The 20,431-nt window shown below is 40.7% G+C and overlaps 1 protein-coding gene across 4 annotated transcripts in view; it reads left to right on the top strand.

Moving 5' to 3' along the window:
* Ttc17 (tetratricopeptide repeat domain 17) overlaps window positions 1-20,431 on the top strand; it is a 110,750-nt gene that overhangs the window by 18,672 nt on the left and 71,647 nt on the right. For all 4 annotated transcript variants that reach the window (XM_052725189.1, XM_052725190.1, XM_052725191.1 and 1 more), the window contains exons 3-11: window positions 7,201-7,370; window positions 7,982-8,093; window positions 8,321-8,452; window positions 9,841-9,950; window positions 10,711-10,855; window positions 11,294-11,433; window positions 14,089-14,249; window positions 16,289-16,401; window positions 19,217-19,363. In XM_052725189.1, the coding sequence (XP_052581149.1) occupies window positions 7,201-7,370; window positions 7,982-8,093; window positions 8,321-8,452; window positions 9,841-9,950; window positions 10,711-10,855; window positions 11,294-11,433; window positions 14,089-14,249; window positions 16,289-16,401; window positions 19,217-19,363 (1,230 nt within the window). The remainder of the gene's footprint in view (window positions 1-7,200; window positions 7,371-7,981; window positions 8,094-8,320; window positions 8,453-9,840; window positions 9,951-10,710; window positions 10,856-11,293; window positions 11,434-14,088; window positions 14,250-16,288; window positions 16,402-19,216; window positions 19,364-20,431) is intronic.

Raw genomic sequence — 20,431 nt, 5'->3', positions numbered from 1 at the left:
AGAGTTCCAGGATTACACAGAGAGACCTTGTCTCAAAAGGAAAAAGAAAAAAAAATGAGTGAAAGAAAGGACCTGGACAGGTGGCACACACCCACCATCCCAACGCTTGAGTCCCAGGCCAGGCCAGTGTGCATAGAGAGCTACTGTCTGCAAAGCAGGGAGGAAAGGGCTTTATGAAACCTAAAATTATAATTTTCATCCATTTTGAAGGAGTAAAAACTTGGATCTCGCTATGGTCTTTTCTTGTAATTAAGTCAAAAAGTCTTAACCAGTTTGTACCATGAAAACTTGAAACTTGTATGTAGAAAAACAAAATATGAATTTTATTTAATGAACAAACCAAGCAGCATTTTTAGGCACTGATTTTTACCACTTATATCTATGAGCTGGGTTTGCTCAATAATATGCAGTGATTGGAAAAACTAAATTTTCTCCCATAAACTATCTACTTGAAAGTTATAATGTAAAGTATATCTAAATTCTAAGGAAGCTTAAGTTATAGAAAGAGTCAAGTGCCAGATGAGAGTCAGAACGTACTGGGAATAAGGAGTGCAGTGTGAAGTGCTGGGGCGGGAAGGAATCCAAAGGACCGGCTCAGCTTAGACGGAAGGACCTAAAAACAAGACCCGCTCAGGTCCTCAAGGCAGGCATGGCAGAACTAAAGGCACAAGGCTCAGGACTTGTCCTTTGTGTTTTGGCTTGGGAAATTTTTGTTATTTTTCTCTCAGTTTGCTTTCTATTAAAAAACGACATGACTACCCCTCCAAATGTGGGGAGAAAAGGGTTTATTTGGCTTAGGCATCCTGTCACAGTCCATCATGAAGGACCTCAGGGCAGGATCCTGGAGGCAGGAACTGAGACAGAGACCACAGAAGCACACTGCTTACTAGCTCATGGTCAGCTACCTTTTTTTATAACTCTCAGAACTGCTGCCCAGGGCTGGCACCTCTCACAGTGGGCTGGACTCTCACCAATCATTATGATCAAGAAAGTGCCCCCACAGACTTGTCTGTGGGCCAGTCTGATGGAGGCATTTTCTCAGTCAAGATTCCCACTTTCCAAATGACCATAGCTTGTGTCACGTTGTCAAAAGAGAGAAAAAAACCAAAACCCACTTCACTAGAACAGTTTCATGGACGCTGAGCCCAGAGCAGACTGGGCAAGCACTGTACCACTGAGCTGTGTCTGTATTCCAGTGGCTTATCTCTTAGCTTGAAAATCAGCTTCCTGTTAAACTAAGTCAATAATTCATTTCTGGTCACACTAAGCCCTGAATTTCACTGACATAAATTCAAACTGGTACCTCGTTCATCATATATGTGTCTGCAGATGTTTAATTTGTGTGAAGTATAAGGGAAAGGTTGTTAGCACCTGTGAACTAGCACCACAGGTCTAGTGTTCTTAGAATGCAGAATTCAGTGTCACAATATTGGAAAATAAGTCTCTCACCCTGATACTACTGGTTTTATCACTTGTAACTTTGGAAATGTTGATATTTTTTCCACTAATATCAGGAATACAACAATAGATTTCTTTGTAGGGATTCATGTTTTGAAGCATGACCTGTTTTTACTTAAACATAGTGTTCAAATAAATGGCAATGGTTCAGAAGTTAGTTTTTACTTTTAGATACATAAACACATTATGTGTACTTACTGCTGTTACTTTTTTAGTGGCATAAATAGAATTCAGTTTAAAGATGTATAGGGGGAAACGTGATTAATTCATCCAGTAAGTGAAATGCAAAGGAAAAGTACTGGATCTACCCATTTTGAAGTAAGTTCAGTGTAGGAATTTGTGCTTACTTCATATAGACAGGAGTAATAGGTGAGATACAAATACAGCTATAAAAATGAATGGCCAAGCCTAATAGCAGTGGAAGCCCACCCACGAAGTTGGAAGTGAATAGAAACACCATGGGGAACATAGCTACGCACAGGCTGTGATGTCTGGGAGCTAAGACACTGACCATACTCTGAGTAAGATGAAGGGGCAGGACCAGGCTTACTGCTTCCGTATGGGTAGAGCCAAGTTTTACTCCTACAAAGGATCTGGGGAGAAAATTAGCAGAAAGGTAAAGTAAAGGCTGATGAATACAAAAGACAAGTCCTCTAGCAGTAGCTGCACCCTCAGTTCAGCATCATGTCAGGGTGGAATGTCACACGGAGTAAAGCTCTACAATGCTCAGTAAGATCTGGCTCTGACTTGGGAACTGGGCACATCCTGGAAGCCGCTTCAGAACATGAGTCATAGGAGACTGTTGTGGAGTATTCAACGAGCTGAGATTTAAAACTCATTCAAGAATGAAGTCAGGGTGAAGATGTTTTCTGGTACATAAGCAGAACGTTTTCCAACCACAGACCCTCGCTTGAATGAAATCGTGAAGGATCTACTATGTAAAAAGAAAAATAGAGTGGAAGTACATAGGATATATGATGGTGATTTTAAAGCCTTGAAAAAGATGCTAAGTGTATTTATTTATGGTGTCCTAATAGGTTAAACTATATGAAATTAACAGTGTATAGTTGGAATTGGGAATAGTTAAAATAGTTTAGACTTTTATAATGTTCGGAAGAAAATAAAAGGAAATCATATTGGAAATATTTTCAGCACATATATTAAAAATGTAGAAATGTAGCCGGGCGGTGGTAGTACACGCCTTTAATCCCAGAACTCGGGAGGCAGAGGCAGGCGGATCTTTGTGAGTTTGAGGCCAGCCTGGTCTACAGAGCAAGATCCAGGAAAAGAGCAAAGCTACACAGAGAAACCCTGTGTTGAAAAAACAAAAAAACAAACAAACAAAAATGTAGAAATGTCTCCATGCTAAGTTGTCTTGACAAAAATCTAATTAAGCCCGACATCAATCGTTTTCTCTACTACTAGTTTCTTTTGTCATGGTTTCTTTTATCTATTTAAAAGATTCCTCTGAGAGGCCTGTAGTTTTCATCAGACTGTCAAGAATCTGTGACACAGACAGGATCCTACCCAGAATCCCCGTCAGTATTCAGAGAAATACAGAGGAAGATGCTAAGGAACTAAGGGACCCTTCAATGAAAACTTCCAGAAGACTGGCAGATTCTGTGGGACAAACAGCCTGACTCCATAACAAATCATGTGGGGAAGGGAGAGGGGAGGAAATAATGCAGGAACTACTAAATGTGAATAGATAAACAACTAGTTGTAGTGTAGATTTCATTGTATTCTTTTTAAGACTTTTTGAATTTTTTTAATTATACAATGACATATGATATCTGCTCCCCCATTTCTCACTCCAACCCCTCTCATATCCCCCAACATTTCTCCCTCCCAACTTCATGTTTGTTTGTTTGTTTTTAATAACCTACTAAGTCCAGTTAACACTGCCTATATGCTCATGGGTGTAGAGCTTTCTACTGGAGGATGGGAAACCCACCCTGGACCATATCCTCAGTAAGGAGTGATTCTCCCTCCCCCAGCAACAACCCACTACCAGTGAGTCGTGAGTATAAGGGAGGAGCTTGAGATCATCTGTGCCTATCTCTGCTGGGATTCTGGCGCCTTGATGCCGGTAACCACAGCTCCTGTGAGATCATGATTGCAAGAGCCATGCCGTGTTTCACAGCACCCCACCACCACCTCCTCTGGCTCTTCCATTCTTCCTGCCTCCTCTTCCACTATGTCCTTGACCCTTGGTGTGGTGAGCATTAATACTGATGTTTCATGTAGGACTGGGCACTGAATCTCTTATTCTCAGCGTCTTGAACATGTCTCCACTGAGTGCTGCCCACTGCAGGAAGCAGCTTCTCTGCCCAAGGCTGAGAGCAGTGCAGGCCTGTCTGTGCTGGGAACTGGGCTGACCTGGCTAGTGGGATTCTGATGCAAGCAGGAATTTAAAACTGGATTTCAAAAGAAGGGAAGAAAGACACAGTTGAGTACTTGAACATGGGCTATGATATTAAGAGCTTATTATTTTAAATACATGACAACGATATGATAATTTTAGGTTTCTAAGTTATTTTCTTCCAGAAACAAAAATATGTATTGATAAAAAAATTAAAATTGGGGGGTGGGTTGGGCACTGAAGAGCTGGCTCATCAGTAAGAGTACTTGCTGCTCTTTCAGAGGACTAGGCTTCAATTCCACATGGTGGCTCACAACTGTCTGTAACTCCAGTTCCAGGAGCTCCAGTGCCCTTTTTTGCACTCTCTGGGCAGCAGGTGTGCATGTGGTGTACACACACACACACACACACACACACACACACACACACACACAAATCCACATAAAAAAAAATAAATGGATCTTTAAAAATAAAAAAAAAAAAATCTCAGTGCTATTCTCATGAAGGAAAGGTAGGAGCTCAAGGAAGAACAGCCAAGCAATATGAATGAGCCTGTTTACAGTTTCCACTGGCTGGTTGGCAGGATGGCTCAGTGGTTGCCGCACAAGGCAGGAGTTGATACTTGAATTGACCTCCACATGCATGCCAGTGGAGGCACTTATATACACATAATAATAAATAAAATTAAAATTGTTTAAGTAAAAAAAAGTTATGAAAAATAATCACATGTCTGCTCACATTCCATTGACCAAAGAAAATCACATGGCTAAGCTTGTTACTGGTGGTAGTGGCGCACACCTTTAATCCCAGCACTGGGGAAGCAGAGCCAGGTAGATCTCTGGGAGGTCGAGGCCAGCCTGGGCTATAGAGTGAGTTCCAGGAAAGGCACAAAGCTACACAGAGAAACCCTGTCTCGAAAAACCAAAAAAAAAAAAAAAAAAGAAAGAAAAAGAGTGGGGTGAGAAGGGACCATTGGAAACAGATCATAGGATATAGGATATGCTCTTTTTAATAAGAAAATCTCTTCTTTTAATTATTTGTTTTTATTTTTTAATTGTATGTGGGGAGGTGGGGGGAGGTGTAAATGTGAGTGCAGGTGCCCCCAGAGAGCAGAGAGGGTCAGATTCCCAGGAGCTGAAGTTACAGGCTGTTGTGAGCCACCTGATGGGAGTGCTTGAACCTGAACTCGGGTTCTCTGGAAAAACAGTATGCACTCTTAATCACTGAGACATATTTCCAGCCCCTTTTGCTTTTTGAGGTAGGGTCTCATGGTGCCCTGGCTAGACTTCAACTTGCTGTGTAGCTGAGGCTGTCCTTGAATTTCTGATCCTCCTGACTTCTTTACCTCCCAAGTGTTGGGATTACAGATCCATGTCATTTCACCTGGCTGAATCAAAAAAACTTAATCACTAATTATTTTGGGCCTGACTTTCTGATCTGTTTACCATGTCCTGATCCATAAGCCAGGGAAGAGAAGGCTGACAGAGAAGCCACTGCGTGTATAGTAACATTCTCAGTAGCTAAAGTAAAACATACTGTTAGCCTGCCTACTAGAGGATTTCTAACATCATGTTGTGTAGGCCTGAGTCCACAGAACAGTGATGTAAAATCATCTTATGAGATGCGGTAGGACATGAAGGAGTATGATACAGCCATTCACAGTAACATGACCTCCTATGATAGTTAAAACCTTAATGATATGTCATACCCATCAGAGCACATCAAATAAAAAATAAGGTTAAGGATATGGACTCTGTCATGGTCTGCTGGTAGAATTTTTATAGTCATCATGAACAACAGATTTAACAGTGTCTAAATCAGATGTAGGGCTGATAAGTGGGTAAGGGTACTGCTAAGCTTGGTGATCGAGTTCAGTCTCCAGAACCAACAGGGTGGAAGGAGAGAACTGACTCCCACATACTGTCCTCTGACCTTCAAACGCCCTGTTGTACTCCTGCCAGAATTCTTGCACTGAACATGGGCAAGCCTATCAGAGGAAAGTAAACTGATACCCCAACAGCCATCAGTTGCCAATAGCTCCTCTGCTAGGGGTGGGACTGTGGGAAGGCTCACCCTTCCCCAATCTGTGCTGGAATGTTCCCTGGCTTGGTTCTGTGTATGCAGCAGCCTGTCGTGTCTGTATGAGATGGTGTTCTCCACTGTCTCTGACTCTTAGCTCTCTACACCCCCTCGTAGAGCCTTGCAGTGTGAGTTTGATACAGATGTCCCAGTAGAGCTAAGCACTTCCCAGTCTCTTGTTCTCTGCGCTTTGACTAGCTGGAGTTCTCTGCATTACTCACCATCCACAGCAGAAGGAAGCTTCTCTGATGAAGACTGAGAAATGCTAATCTATGGTATAGTGATAAGGATTTCCACTCTAGTTTAAGCCGAATACTGGTACTGAGTTTTCCTCTAGGACCTGTGACCTGCCCAGATAGAAGTTTTTAGCCCAGTTGACCATATTTTAGTTTTTAAAGTATTTTTTTAATTAAAAAAAAAAACTTGTGTATGTGGGTCAGGTATATGCATGTGAATGTGAGTGTCCATGGGGACCAGAGGAAGACATTAGATAAATCCCTTACAGTTGGAATTACAGGGTGTTGTGAGCCACTTGATGTGGGTGCTGGCAACTGAGCTCAGGTCCTCTGGAAGAGCAGCCAGTGCTCTTAACTACTGAGCCATCTCTCCAGCCCCTAGCACTTTGTTTTGTTTTGTTTTTAAAGTAAAGAAAAAAGTTTAGAGAAGCAACCTAAGCATTGACAAAAAAGATATATTTTTATACATACATTCATGTGGAAAATCTAAGAGCTATAACTAATACAGGCAAATGTGAAAATGTAGTGTTAAGTTTAACAAGATGTACAGCAGTATATCAACATAAGAACATTTATGTAAAGAATTGAGTTTTTATTTTGGATCAGTGTATACATTATCAAAATAATGTTTCATAACAGAACAAATGAATCCTGCATATGGATACCTTTTAGAGAGGCTGGTGTTAACTAGGGTAATTAAGGACACTTCAGAATCTGTGCCTTCTGTGACTAGTTCAGTGCTCATTAAATTCTCTTTTGATTTCAGTGGCATCTAGCTGAAATATTTTTTAATCCATTTTTTCTTTAACTTACATTTATTTGTGTGTGGAGGTGTGTGTGTGTGTCTGTGTCTGTCTGTCTGTCTGTCTGTCTGTATGTGTGTCTGTGCCGAAGCACACGTAGGTATATGCATAAATGCATGACAATTAGAAAACAATTTGTAGGAAGTTCTCCTGTTCCATCATGTGAGTTCTGGAAATGGTCAGATCCTCAGGCCTGGTAGCAAGTGCCTTTACCTGCTGAGTCATCTCACGGGTCTCCGTTGTGTTTTTATTTTCTTACTAGAAGCAATTAGTTGCTCAAAAAATTCACATAGAAGAGAATGAGGACAGAGACACAGGACTAGAACAGAGACACAATAAAGAAGATCCTGACTGCATCAAGGCCAAGGTGCCTTTGGGAGACCTGGATCTCTACGATGGCACATATATAACTCTGGAGAGCAAAGACATCAGGTAAAGCAGTTCTCTTTTCAAGGCATGAATCAGTAAGAAAGAAGTTCCTGAAAGTTAAGATTCATCACTGATGAATTTTTTGAAATTTGAAAGTTCAAAGGACATAATGTGTGTAGAAAGCTTGCGAATCAATTAAGATGTGTTTCATACCACACTGTAAAACTGAGTTGTTTACAGTAAAAAATAAAACACAAGTGCCCAGTAAGCACGTGGAAATACTTCTCAGAATTTAGCATATGCATGCAAGTTAAAACAGTTTCATCTGCCATACTGCAAAGAAAGCCCCTAAAGATCAGCATCCATAAGAACATGGAAAGGCTTTCAGTGGCACTCTCGCTTCGTTTGATATTTCTAGAAAAAATTGAGCAGTAATTTACCAGTCTTTGAAAGACCATCATCTTAGCTACTACTATTTTCTAATTCTTGCCCTGTCTCTTTTAATTTGAACTCCCCAAATATTTGACTTCTTATGGCAGCTATTTGGAAAGGTACAAATGTTGGCTGAGTACTGTTACTTATAAGGTTGAGGTGCAGGGAGATTGTGAGAAAATTAGATGTTCCTCAAAGTACTGTTGTACCTCTTTCATTCACTAACTGCTTCTTGATTTTAGCCCTGAGGATTTTATAGACACAGAATCTCCTGTCCCTCCAGATCCGGAGCAACCTGATTGCACTAAAATTCTAGAACTTCCATATAGTATACATGCTTTTCAGCACTTACGAGTAAGTGGAGAACTTTAGAGTTTGGGGGGACATTTGTTTTTCTTTTATTTGGTCTTATGTTTATAAAAAGTATTTTTATTCTTTTTTCACAAACCACTTTATAATTTTACCTATGAATCTTATATCTTAAAACTACTTTAAAATAAATGCTACGGGATACTGAGTTTCTTATGTCTTAAATCCTCTACTTTTTTTTACTGTGTTCTTCAAATTGCCTCCTTCTTTAGGGTGTGCAAGAGAGAGTTAATCTATCTGCCCCTCTTTTACCTAAAGAAGATCCGATCTTCACATATTTATCTAAACGCTTAGGGCGGAGTATCGATGACATAGGTCACCTCATTCATGAAGGCCTGCAGAAGGTGAGTCACCCAGTGACTGATTGAGCCAAGAGACTGTGTGTGTGTGCACAGGGATGTGTTCCTCTCAGGAGGATCCAGAATAATGATTACATTGGTAAAAAATACAGCATTCAACAGGAGAGAGGCATAGGTAGAGTCATTTCCTTTATCAGGAAGAAATACTGAAAAGACTTATTTAAACTAATTCAAGAAAAGGGGGGGAAAACCTAGTAGAAGCAATGGGGCTTATAAACTAGATTATATTAGTTAAGTTTGTTAGAAAATTAATCATGAATGCGTCTGTACACAGTACACATTACCACTGCTCTTTTCCCCAGTTACCACTATAATCTTCTATAATTTTCTCACAAGAACTTCTCCTTGGTAGTGTGTGCTCATAGTCTTAGCTGCTTCTCTCTTAAACCCACTAGCTTAAGACCAGCATGGGCAACACAGAGACCCCAGCTCCAGAAACTAAGGGAAGTGGGGAGTTATGGAGCGCGAGCCAAGAATGTAGATGTGTCATTCAGGCAGGTGTGGAGATTCAGAGGACACTTGTTGCTCTTTCCTTCTCCGTTCCTAAGGAGTCCCAGGCTGGGGTGTCCAGCTCAGTTGGTGCAGTGCTTGCCCAGCCCTCTTAAGGCCCTGACTTCCAGTTCAGCATTGCATAAACCAGGTGTGGCTGGTGCATGCTTGTCATTCCATACTGTGGAGGCAGAGGCAGGAGCATCACAAGTTCACAGTCATCCTGGACTACATAGCATGTTGGAGGCCAGCTGGGACTCTGTGAGACCTCATCTCAAGAAGAAAATACAGTTCTGTTTCTAAGCAGTATTAATTATGGTGGTATTAGATAAAATATATTATTACAACATTAATGTATAGTTTATTCAGATACTTGGCTCTATATATTGAGAGAATTTTTTGAATAAAAGTAAGAAAACAGTTGTATTTTCAAATGCATTTCTGATTTTTATAGTGAAGTTACCCTCTTCACCTTGTCTTTCCAAAGGTGAGTTTGAATTCACAGAACTTGAGGAATCAGGAAAATTGGGGTGGGATGCTCCCTCACTGACATTGACAGGACTTTGTTGCTTGTTTGTTTGTGTGTCTGCTTGTGAGAGACAGGTTCTCACTATGAGGTCCAGTCTAGCTTGGAACTCACTGTGTAACCCAGACCAGCCTCAAAGTCTTGACAATCCTCCTCCCTCAGCCTCCCACCATGGCTCTACCAGGTCCTTTGGACAGGAGTGGTGTTTTTGCATCCCTGTGTTCTTACCTCAGTAGTTTGTCTTGCTTTCTTCATCTTGAGTTTCAGAAGAGCCAGTGTCTGAGTTGCGCTCATTTTGAACATCCTCAGTCGAAGCAACTGTCTTCTCTGGGATGTGACTGTTGTTTGGTTCTCCTAGAACTCCTCTTCATGGGTACTGTACAACCTGGCTTCATTCTACTGGAGAATAAAAAATGAACCGTATCAGGTAGTGGAATGTGCCATGCGAGCACTTCACTTCTCTTCCAGGTAAGATTCCTCCTCTTCAGGACCTCCTGATTAGCCACATCACTGAGGATTGGTAAAGAGTAACACATGGGGAACAATAAGACGCAATGTCTGTTATAATTAGAAACTTCCCCATCTCTTAAAAAAAATTAGCTCATCACAAAAAGAGAAAGATCACAGATGTCAGTAAGTTCAAAGTGAAAATAGTGTAATATACTTTTCATTACCTTTATAAAGTAAATAGGCTGTGATTCCCATGAGATATTAGTGCCAGGACACACACTGGAGGCATTAGCGTAAGTTGTATGTGTGTAGGTGTATGTACATGGGTGCCTATACCCACACATTGCATGTGTAGAGGCCAGAGGGCTACATCAAGTGTCTTCCTCTGTCACTGTCCACCTTATTTTTAAGATAGTCTCTCACTGAACCTGAAGTTTGACATTTTTGTTAGAATAGCTGATTGGTCAGCAGGCTCCTGGGATCCTCCTGTGCTTAAAGGGACACTGTGGCTGCACCAGGCTTTTATGTGAAAGCTGAAGGTCCAAGCCCTGAGCCATCTCCCCAACCCCCAAATGGACTTCTCTTCAAGCAAATATAAGCCACAGTGAATTTCTAAATCATAGAATGTCTGTGAGATCTTATTTTTGTGGTAACATTTGTAGCTATGAGGTTGAGGAAGGATTGTCAGTAATTTTTAAATGAGATGTGAAACATGAGGAGTAGGTACACAGAATTGTGACATGTGCTCCCTGACCTCAGCTGCATTCTTCTCTTCTAGACACAACAAAGACATCGCTCTGGTCAATTTAGCCAATGTTCTGCACAGAGCGCATTTCTCGGCTGACGCGGCTGTCGTGGTCCATGCTGCTCTGGATGACAGCGACTTCTTCACCAGCTACTATACGCTGGGGAACATATACGCAGTAAATACTACTTTTCTGTTTGTCGAGCTAGAGGAGTTGCTCGAGGGACTTGGGCTTTGTTTATTTCATCTTCTTTTTCTCTCAGGAGACTGCTTTTTTCCTTTCCATTTTTGTCTGAACAATGGAAATAAAGTAATTGGTGGGAAGGGAAACAAAGCACCTCAACACTGTGTCATAATGCTCTTAGCTAGTTAGTCATAATGCACAGAAATATAAATAAACTAAAATTCTAAACTGCAGGCTAAACTTTTTAAAGATAGCAGGCCTTTCTAGCTGTAGTATGCCTTGCTGTTGTGGGGAAGGGTCAAAACAGTTTTCAGTGCACAATAAGGGAGATAAGACTTCATAAATCATGAGGGCTTTGGACAGATGCAACCAGCCATGGTTAACATTTCTTCCACTGTGTTATGTATGTGTGTGTTTGTTTTGTCTCCCCAGATGCTCGGGGAATATAACCACTCGGTGCTCTGTTACGACCATGCTCTGCAGGCCAAACCTGGGTTTGAGCAAGCTATAAAGAGGAAGCATGCTGTCCTGTGTCAGCAAAAACTGGAGCAGAAGCTAGAGGCTCAGCATAGGTAACTGGAAGGGGAATTGCACTGAAGCACCAACACCAGAGACCCTTGGGTTAGAACCATGGCATCACCTTAACATGGTCAAAACAATTGAGGAGCAAACCTCTTCATAGTGCAGGTCCATCCCTGTTCACCAAATCCAAGTGGCTTAGCACAGTTCAGTGACAGTCCCCCCTGACTCTCCAACAACATCAGTGCCAGGAATAGACAACATTGTAATGAAAAGCTCTCAGTTTAGATCCTTACAGGTTGGTTGGTTGTTTTCACACAGTCGTTCTATAGTCCAGTGTCTTAGTTACTTTTCTATTGCTGCGAAGAAACAGCCTGGCCACAGCAACTTGTAAAAGAGAGAGTTTAGTTGGGACTTGCTAACAGTTTCAGAGGGCTAGTTCATAACCATCATGACAGAACATGGCAACAGACAGGCAGTCATGGTCCTGGAGTGGGAGCTGAGAGCTTACATTTGATCCACAAGTAGCAGCAGAGAAAGAGAGAGACTGAGCCTGGTGTGAGCTTTTAAAACCTCAAAGCCCATACCCACTGACACACCTCTACCAACAAGGCCACACCTTCTAATCCTTCCCAAAATGGTTCCACAAACTTCAGACCAAGCATTCAAGTATATGAGATCATTCTTACATGTTCAAACCACCCCGACTCAGACTAACCTAGAACTTACTGTGTAGCCCAGACTCGCTATGAGCTCTCAGCAATCCTCCTGTCTTAGCCTCCCAAGTACTAGGATCACAAGTGTGAGGCACCATTCCTAGCCTTTTGACCTCTTGTTGTAATCACGACACTTGGTGCTCTTGAGGAGGTTCTGGATATGCAGGAATTCTGCTGATTAGTTTTATTTTAGCAGAATACAGTGTGTCGGTGAAATCATGTGCACATACAGTATTTGATCTTTCTTTAAGCCTTTAGCTCCTAGGGTCAGACATTGCTTTTGACCCACATTTTCATTGAGTGTGTGTTGGGTTGAACAGCAATGAAACTCTTTTGTACTTGATCCTATCAGGATTCCTAGCAAAATATGTTTGCTTCCATAGATAATAAGGCCAGCTAAGAAACTTGATATGATTCAGAAGAAAATTTTTTTATTCCTCAGAATTAGCCTTCATATTTTGAGTATTTTGGTTATTAAAAAATTAAGGTGGAATTTAGAACCCATTAAATGTGGGTTTTTACTCATTTCCTAATCTGTTTAAAGCATTATGTAGTGAGACAGAAGAGATGGTAGCAAGCTTGCTTCCTTGTAAAAGGTTTCTGTTCCACTGGACCAGAATGCATATGCCCTGATTGAGCATCTTCTAATGTAATTCTGAGTACCCGAACTCACTCCCTCACAATCTTTACAGGTCTAAATTCTCCATGTTATAATACAGTGTATAATAAAGTTCCAGGATTTAAACATAGTCAGGAAGCTGGCTCATTGAAATCAGATGGTGATGAATATTTCTAAACAATATTTCTCTGTTTTAAGGAACTAGATTATCAGACAAGGATACTATGGCCAATAAAAATGAAAATGAGAAAAGGATTCTAAAATGATTTTGAATGTCAGTGGAATATATATTCCTGTGATAAAACACCATAACCAAAAGGAACTTGGGAAGGAAGAGTTTATTCCATTTTAGAGCTTACAGTCCATCATTGAGAGAAGTCAGGGCAGGAACCTGGAAGCAAAAACTGATGCAGAGGCCATAGAGGAATGCTTGCTCAGCCTGCTTTCTTATAGTGCCTGGGACCATCAGTCTATGAGTGGCACAGCCCCCTATGGGATAGGCCCTAATATGTCAATTATTAATAAAGAAAATGCCCACAGACTTGCCTGAAGCCCAATCTTATGGAAGGATTCTCTCAGTTGTAGTTCCCCTTCTTAGATGATTCTGTCTTGTGTCAAGTTAACATAAAACTAGCCAGCACAGATCCAGTTTTTAATTACTTATGTATTGGTGTATCATCTGTCTATGATGCAAAGGAGTAAACCTAGGACTTGTACTTGCTAGGCAAGTTCTCTGCCATAGCCTCAACCCTAAATTCATTTTAGCTGACTTATAGAGACATAAAAATGTGCATATTTATGTTGTACTATGTGAAATTTCAATGCATGATTCTATTGTCCAGATCTGTCTTTTGTCTGTTCACCATAATGATGTGTAAATATTTGAGGAGATGGTGTTTTCGGCTTAGGCGGCTGGGTGGGTGGCATTGCTGTTTGACTGTGGAGAAAGGACGCTAAGGTGGAGAGCACATTTTACAGATGGTCAAGTTCAGCTGGGGAAGGCCCCACAGCAGACTCACCGCAGCCCCCTCTGCTCCGCCTCGCCTTTAGCATGTGCTCAGTTAGAAGTCATGGGAAAACAAGGCAGGTGATTTCTGTTTTTTTATGGCATATGAAAAACCCAACACATCATTTGCTTTTGAGAAAGCCTTTGCGTTTATGTTTTTTCTTAAGTAATAATTTAAATTTAAATGTTTCCCAAGTATTAATTTTTAAAATAGCATTTATTTAGCATTTTTATTCTTGAACTTGTGATATAGAGTTTTTATTAATAACAATTATTGCTGATAACCATAAAGTTCATGTATTTAAGCAAGTTTTTAAAATTCGTGATTTTTCAAGGTCTGGCTTTTTCTGATATTAAAAATGTTAAGGTCCCTCCAGAGAACACTGAATGAATTGAAAGAGTACCAGAAGCAGCATGACCACTACCTGCGGCAGCAGGAGATCCTGGAGAAACATAAGCTCATTCAGGAGGAGCAGATCTTGCGCAACATCATCCACGAGACTCAGATGGCCAAAGAGGCACAGCTGGGTGAGTAGTGTCCCGAGTGCGCGCAGGTGGGAAGTCCACTTCCAACACGCTTGACTGGCAGACTTTCTGTGTAGCCCGAAAGCAGTATGAAGTTATATTTATGACTTTTCTAGATCTTTTTAAAATTTATCCGTGTGTGTGTGTATGTGTTGAGTGTGCCACAATGCGTGAGTGACGGTCAGAGGATAAGTCAGAGGAGAGGAAAACCAGGGGAGTCAGTTTTCACCCTCCACCATGTGGGATGCAGGTATAAAACTCAGGTCATCAGGCTTGGCAGCAAGTACCTTTACCTACTGAGCCATCCCCTAGCCTGACTTTCTTATATCTTTTGGCTTGTTTATTTTTAGTTTCTGTATATATGTGTGTACCTGCTTGTTTGTGTACCATGTGCTGGCAGTGCCTGCAGAGGCTAGAAATGGGCATGGGATCTCCTGGAGCCAGAGCTATAGGCAGTTGTGAGACCCCCTGTGCGGGTGCTGGGAACTGCACCGGGGTCCTCTGTAAGAGCAGCAAGTGCTTTGAACTACTGAACCATCCTTAACATGCATGTCATTCTCCTAGAGATCTTGGTACAATGCAAATTCTGACTCAGGATGTATGGGCTGGGGCTGAGCTTCTGCCCTCATAATAAACACCATACTGCAGGCATCAAGGCACTCCTCCACAGCAGTGGTTCTCAGCTTCCTAATGTTGCAACCCTTTAATACAGTTCCTCATGTTGTGACCCCCTCAACCATGAAATTATTTTCGTTGCCACTTCATAACTGTAATTTTGTAACTGTTATGAATCACAATGTAAATGTCTAATAGCGACCCATGGGAAAAGGTCGTTCAACCCCCAAAGGGCTTTGTGACCCACAGGTTGAGAAATACTGCTTTAAGCAAACACAGAGAAATGTTAGAAACAACATGTGCATGCTCTACCAAAGCAAATGTCCTTTTTCCCCTTCCTTTCCTAAAAACAAATACTATTTTAGAAATAGGAATTTAGACTAGAATTAGTAGGAAATCTTAGCCCAGGTCAGTAGATAAGTTGCAAAGGAGTTCCGAAGTCATTTCCATAGTTGTACGTAGAATCACTCATGTGTATGATTTGTTCGTTTGTTTTGGAGAAGGTGATGCATAGCTTTATTAGTATCTTTTGAAGTCTGTTTCCCCAAAAATAGAACCACTGGTGTAGAGGATCTTAGGTTGGCAAGAGATCAATGATTTGACTGTATTCCGAATATTTTGTTGGTGATTAGATCCCAGGGAACAGATCTGACAACTCAGCAATGGAGAGTAAAGTCCTAGAAGGCCTTCAGTTGTTCCCTCCTCTCATGATGAGTATGGTCATCTGGAAGGACTCTTGAGCGTTGGACCTTAGCTGTGACCATTTATCACCCATTTTACAGTCCCTCTAATGGTTTATATTTGCCATATATTCAGGTTTTAGGATTATTTAGTGATCAATCTGTACTTTGGAACCTGAGCTCTTACATAGGCATTTGAAACGAAATTAGGAACTATATACAGCAAATTCTCTCTGTAAAGATAGATGGTGTCTTTAAACCATGTAATCAACATGAACAGAGTGTAACTGCTAGAATAATTAACTAGTAGGGTTAATCTCTCCTTGTTTTCTATAGAGAGAAACTGTGACTTTAAAGATTGATTTATAATTATGCATATGTGGGGGATGGTATGTGCAACACATGAATACAGGTGTTCTTATCAGCCAGAGGTGTCAGATCCACCTGGAGCTGGAGTTCCAGTGGTTGTGAGCCACCTGGTGTGAGTGGTGAGGACCAAACTCAGGTCATCTGGAAGAGCAGTATGCACTCTTAACTGCTTAACCATCTCTCCAGCCCCGAACTGGGACTTCTTTAACTATTTCATTTAATTAACTATTAATGAGTGTTTCTCTGTGTAGATAGCCTGCATACCCCTAAGCTCTGAGAAAGAGGCACAATACTAAAGCTGAGTGACTTACACTAAGAAAAAGCATGCTGTCACTGCATGACCTTGCTTATCATTTGTGTAACTTCTTCTCACCCCAGGAAACCATCAGATATGCCGTCTGGTCAACCAGCAGCATAGTTTGCATTGCCAATGGGACCAACCTGTGCGCTACCATCGAGGAGATATCTTTGAAAATGTGGACTATGTTCAGGTCCTTTTCTTGGTCTCTTCTAGTTCTTACTAACTCACTTATAAATATGTCATGTTTTATTCCTTTGACTTTTTGTAAATTAAATTACTAAAATGTGTGACTACCATTTAAAGCTTTTAAGATTTTTATTGTCTATTAAATATATGAAGGCAGGTTTTGTTGTAAATTATCAGCTGCATGGATAACATTCCGTTTCTCAAAGCACTAGCGCTGTGTCTACGTTCATGTGCATGTAATTGTTCTCCCCTTTGTTAGGGAGCTAGACTTGAACTGTTACTAGTATTGAACTCAATTTTAATTTATCCTTCGAAGGCAGTGGTTCCCACCCTTCCTGATGCTGCGACCCTTTAATACAGTTCCTCATGCTGTGCTGACCCCCAGCCATGAAATTATTTCGTTGCAACTTCATAACTAATTTTGCTACTGTCATGAATCATAACGTAAATATCTGATATATTTGACCCACAGGTTGAGAATCACTGTTCTAAGGCATGACTAAGACCTACATAAAATGTGGGAAAGAGAACCATGTCTTTCCTAAAATCCCATTATGTTGCCCCTCCAAAAATACCAACAAATTATATTGCCACCAAAAAGTAAAATACTTATTAAGTAGCATTGCTAGATGTATGCTTTCTCTAACAATCTCTGTATGCATATATACATGACACACACATACTTATCCACACACATGTGTACATGCAGCCATTCTAGCCTGTCTATTTTGCAAGAAAGAATATGTAAATACAATGATACTGAGTGGTGTGAAACTGTTGCTGGGTAAGTGATAGAGGGAGCATGTACAACCAGATTAATGATTATAAAAAAGATATCAAACCAAAACCAGCATTTATCCTATCCTTCTTAAGGCCCATTGTACATTGTCATAGAGAAATTTCCAGAGACAAACTGTTAAAATAAGAGTCAGAAAATCATTTCTAGGGAACAAACCATAAGCAAATTTGAGCCCTTTAATTTGAAAAACCTCAGACAACATTAATAGGAATAGTGTCTTAGTTTGGGTTTCTATTGCTATGTAGAGACACCATGACCATGATAACTTTGTTTGTTTGTTTGTTTGTTTGTTTGTTTGTTTGTTTGTTTGTTTTTCGTGACAGGGTTTCTCTGTGTAGCTTTGGCACCTTTCCTGGAACTTACTCTGTAGCCCAGCCTGGCCTCAAACTTACAGAGATCCGCCTGCCTCTGCCTCCCAAGTGCTGGGATAAAAGGCATGCGCCACCACCGCCCGGCAACCATGGTAACTCTTATAAAGTAAAACATTTAATGTGATGGCTTACAGTTCAGATGTTCAGTCCATTATCATCATGGTGGGACATGACAGCATGCAGGCAGACACGGTGCTGGAGAAGGAGTGAGAGTCCTACATCTTGATCTATAGGCAAAAGAAGTGAACTGAGACACTGGGCATGGCCTGAGCATATATGAGACCACAAAGCCCGCCTCTACAATGACACACTTCCTCCAACAAGGCCATACCTACTCCAACAAAGCCACACCTCCTAATAGTGCCACTCCCTATGAGCTTATCGGGGCCAGTTACATTCAAACTACCACAAATAGTAAGAAACAAAGATATATAGGCCTTTCAGGAGGGGCAGCAGCAATCTGGAGCAGATGTTCCTCTGATTTCCATGGACCAGTCACTAGCACTCCTCAATGTTTGGCTTTCAAGATAATGAATAAAGACACACACCATCTGAGATTGTATCTCCCTGTTGTAAGCCCAAGCATTCTAAGGAGAAAAGAAGAAGGTTTAGAAATACGATTGAAATCCAGTATGACTTTTGGATGATGTCCTGGTTGTTTTAGAACTGCCCTGGACCAGTGTCTTTTCAGTTTCATGGCTTCTGTATAGCAGAAGAGTGTGTTTCTATTCATAAGACTTAGAAATACAAATTTAGCATGCTCGCTCCTTTCTCTCATGTCTTTCCTATTCCATCCCTTCCATGGTCCTTTTCTCATTCTCTATATGAAACCAGTAGAACCATGGTGTCTTGCAGATGTAGCAAATCATTTATCTTGGTTTGGAGGAAAGCTATAGATGTGTGTGGTCCTTCATTTTTCTAGTTTCCCTTCTTTAGCTCTGAAGATTGTATGGCGTTGGCAACAGTCTATAACCTCTAAATGGCAGCTACATAAAACCCCTAAGAATACTTTTGAAAATTGTATTGTTATTTTTCATATGTATGAGTGTTTTGCCTGAATGTACATAATGTGCATCGTATGTGTTCCTGGTGCCTACAGAGACCAGAAGAGGGTGTCAGATTCCCTGAAATTGGAGTTAACAAAGGGTTGTGAGCCACCATGTAGGTGCTAGGAACCTAAGCAGGTCCTCTGCAAGAGCAGTAAGTGCTCTCTCTGAACCTCTGAGCTATCTCTCCAGCCCCTAAGAATACTTTCTTCAGCTTCCTTGATTCTAACTATAGAACTAATTTTATAGAATAATAACCATTTCAGTTTTGGCAAGGGAGAGGAATAAATTGCCTAGTTAATTAATCATTGAAGCTAAACCGTAAAAAAAAAAAATGAAGTAAAAGGACAGGAAGATAATCCATGCTTTTTCTCACTTTCTATGGCAGAGTTGAATGAAAGTTGTTTACTGCACTTAGTGTCCATGAGAAAATACTATTGGGACATAGTTCTAAGAAGTAAATGATCCTACTGATTATTGCTAACCTGCCTTCTGAATTTCCATTAGACTACTGATGAATGTTCACTAAGTTTTTGGTTTAAGTAAAATCTCCCTCATAACTCCATTTCCACTCACAATTGGATTCAACTTTTCATTTTCTAGTTTGGTGATGATTCATCAACCTCCAGTATGATGTCCGTGAACTTTGATGTTCCTACAAATCAGAGTGATGTCAGTGAGTCTGTCAAGTCTTCTCCTGTAGCCCACTCTGTCCTCTGGGTCTGGGGCCGTGACTCTGATGCATATAGGGTAAGTGTAGAGAATGATAAAGGCCTTTTCTCCAGCAGACATGGTCTCTTAAAGCTGTGGCTGTCCACTGCAGTGATTAATGCGGCCCAACACTGTCCAGCCTTGTGCAGGCACACTGAGTAAACTTATCTTATATGGAAGGCATTCTGTTACAGAATTATGGATCATTAAGGTCTTCACTGAGTTCCTCACAATCCACTGGGGCAGATGAAAACCTTGATTCCAGTTTTGCATGCTGCATATAATTACTAGCTTGTGTCTTCTTCACTTATCCAGTCAGTACTGAATGCTAGGCTGGTACTAGGATATAGTAGATAAGCTCTTGCCCTCTTGAAACTTTATGCTAATGGAAGATACATACAGTGAATACATTCGTAAATATTCCTAGGCTACCGTGAAGAAATTGTATGTTAGCTAGGTTGTATGCTAGCTGGGACATGAGGACAAAAAATGTGTACTTTTATTTACCATTAAAATTTCAGAATTTAATTGGATATTTATTTACTCTAACAGTTAATTCAGCCTTTAGATTTAATTATTATATAATACAAATTCCTCAAAGTTTGGATTAGTAGGCCTTTAGTACTGTTATTTATATGTAGAAAAATGAACATTTTACAAATTTCTAAAGGAATTGTTGGGAAGCTGAAATAGGAGGATTGCTTGAGCATTGGAGTTACCTTACTAAAGGGATTATTAAGTTTTGGCATTTGATCAAAGATTTTTGGTTGGGGTTGTTTGTTGATTTTATCCATATTAGGAGCTTATATGTGCTTTCAAGTACAAGTTACAAGCTGCACCTCCAAAGGATGTACCACTTATTATATGAAGTCCAGAGATAGATAGGCTAAACTTCAGGCCCGGATGACTGCAAGTAGCCAGTGACTTATTTCCTTCCTCTCTTATGGTGCCAAGCACATTTTTTATTTCGTTTGAAAATTTGATGGGATCTGTCAGCAACTGGAACAGCAAGCCTTTCTGTTCATATGAGGCTGATACTTGCTTTTCTTTCCAGGAATGCCACCAGTCTGTCCTTGTGTTTCATTGGCTCAGCTAACATAGGCCTGC

The sequence above is a fragment of the Peromyscus californicus genome, unplaced genomic scaffold (genome assembly GCF_007827085.1).
Source record: "Peromyscus californicus insignis strain IS unplaced genomic scaffold, ASM782708v3 Scaffold_7__1_contigs__length_154581171, whole genome shotgun sequence".
NCBI classification, from domain to species: Eukaryota; Metazoa; Chordata; class Mammalia; order Rodentia; family Cricetidae; genus Peromyscus; species Peromyscus californicus.
The sequence above is the reverse complement of the archived record's forward strand: the minus strand, read 5'-3'. Positions and strand labels throughout refer to the sequence as shown.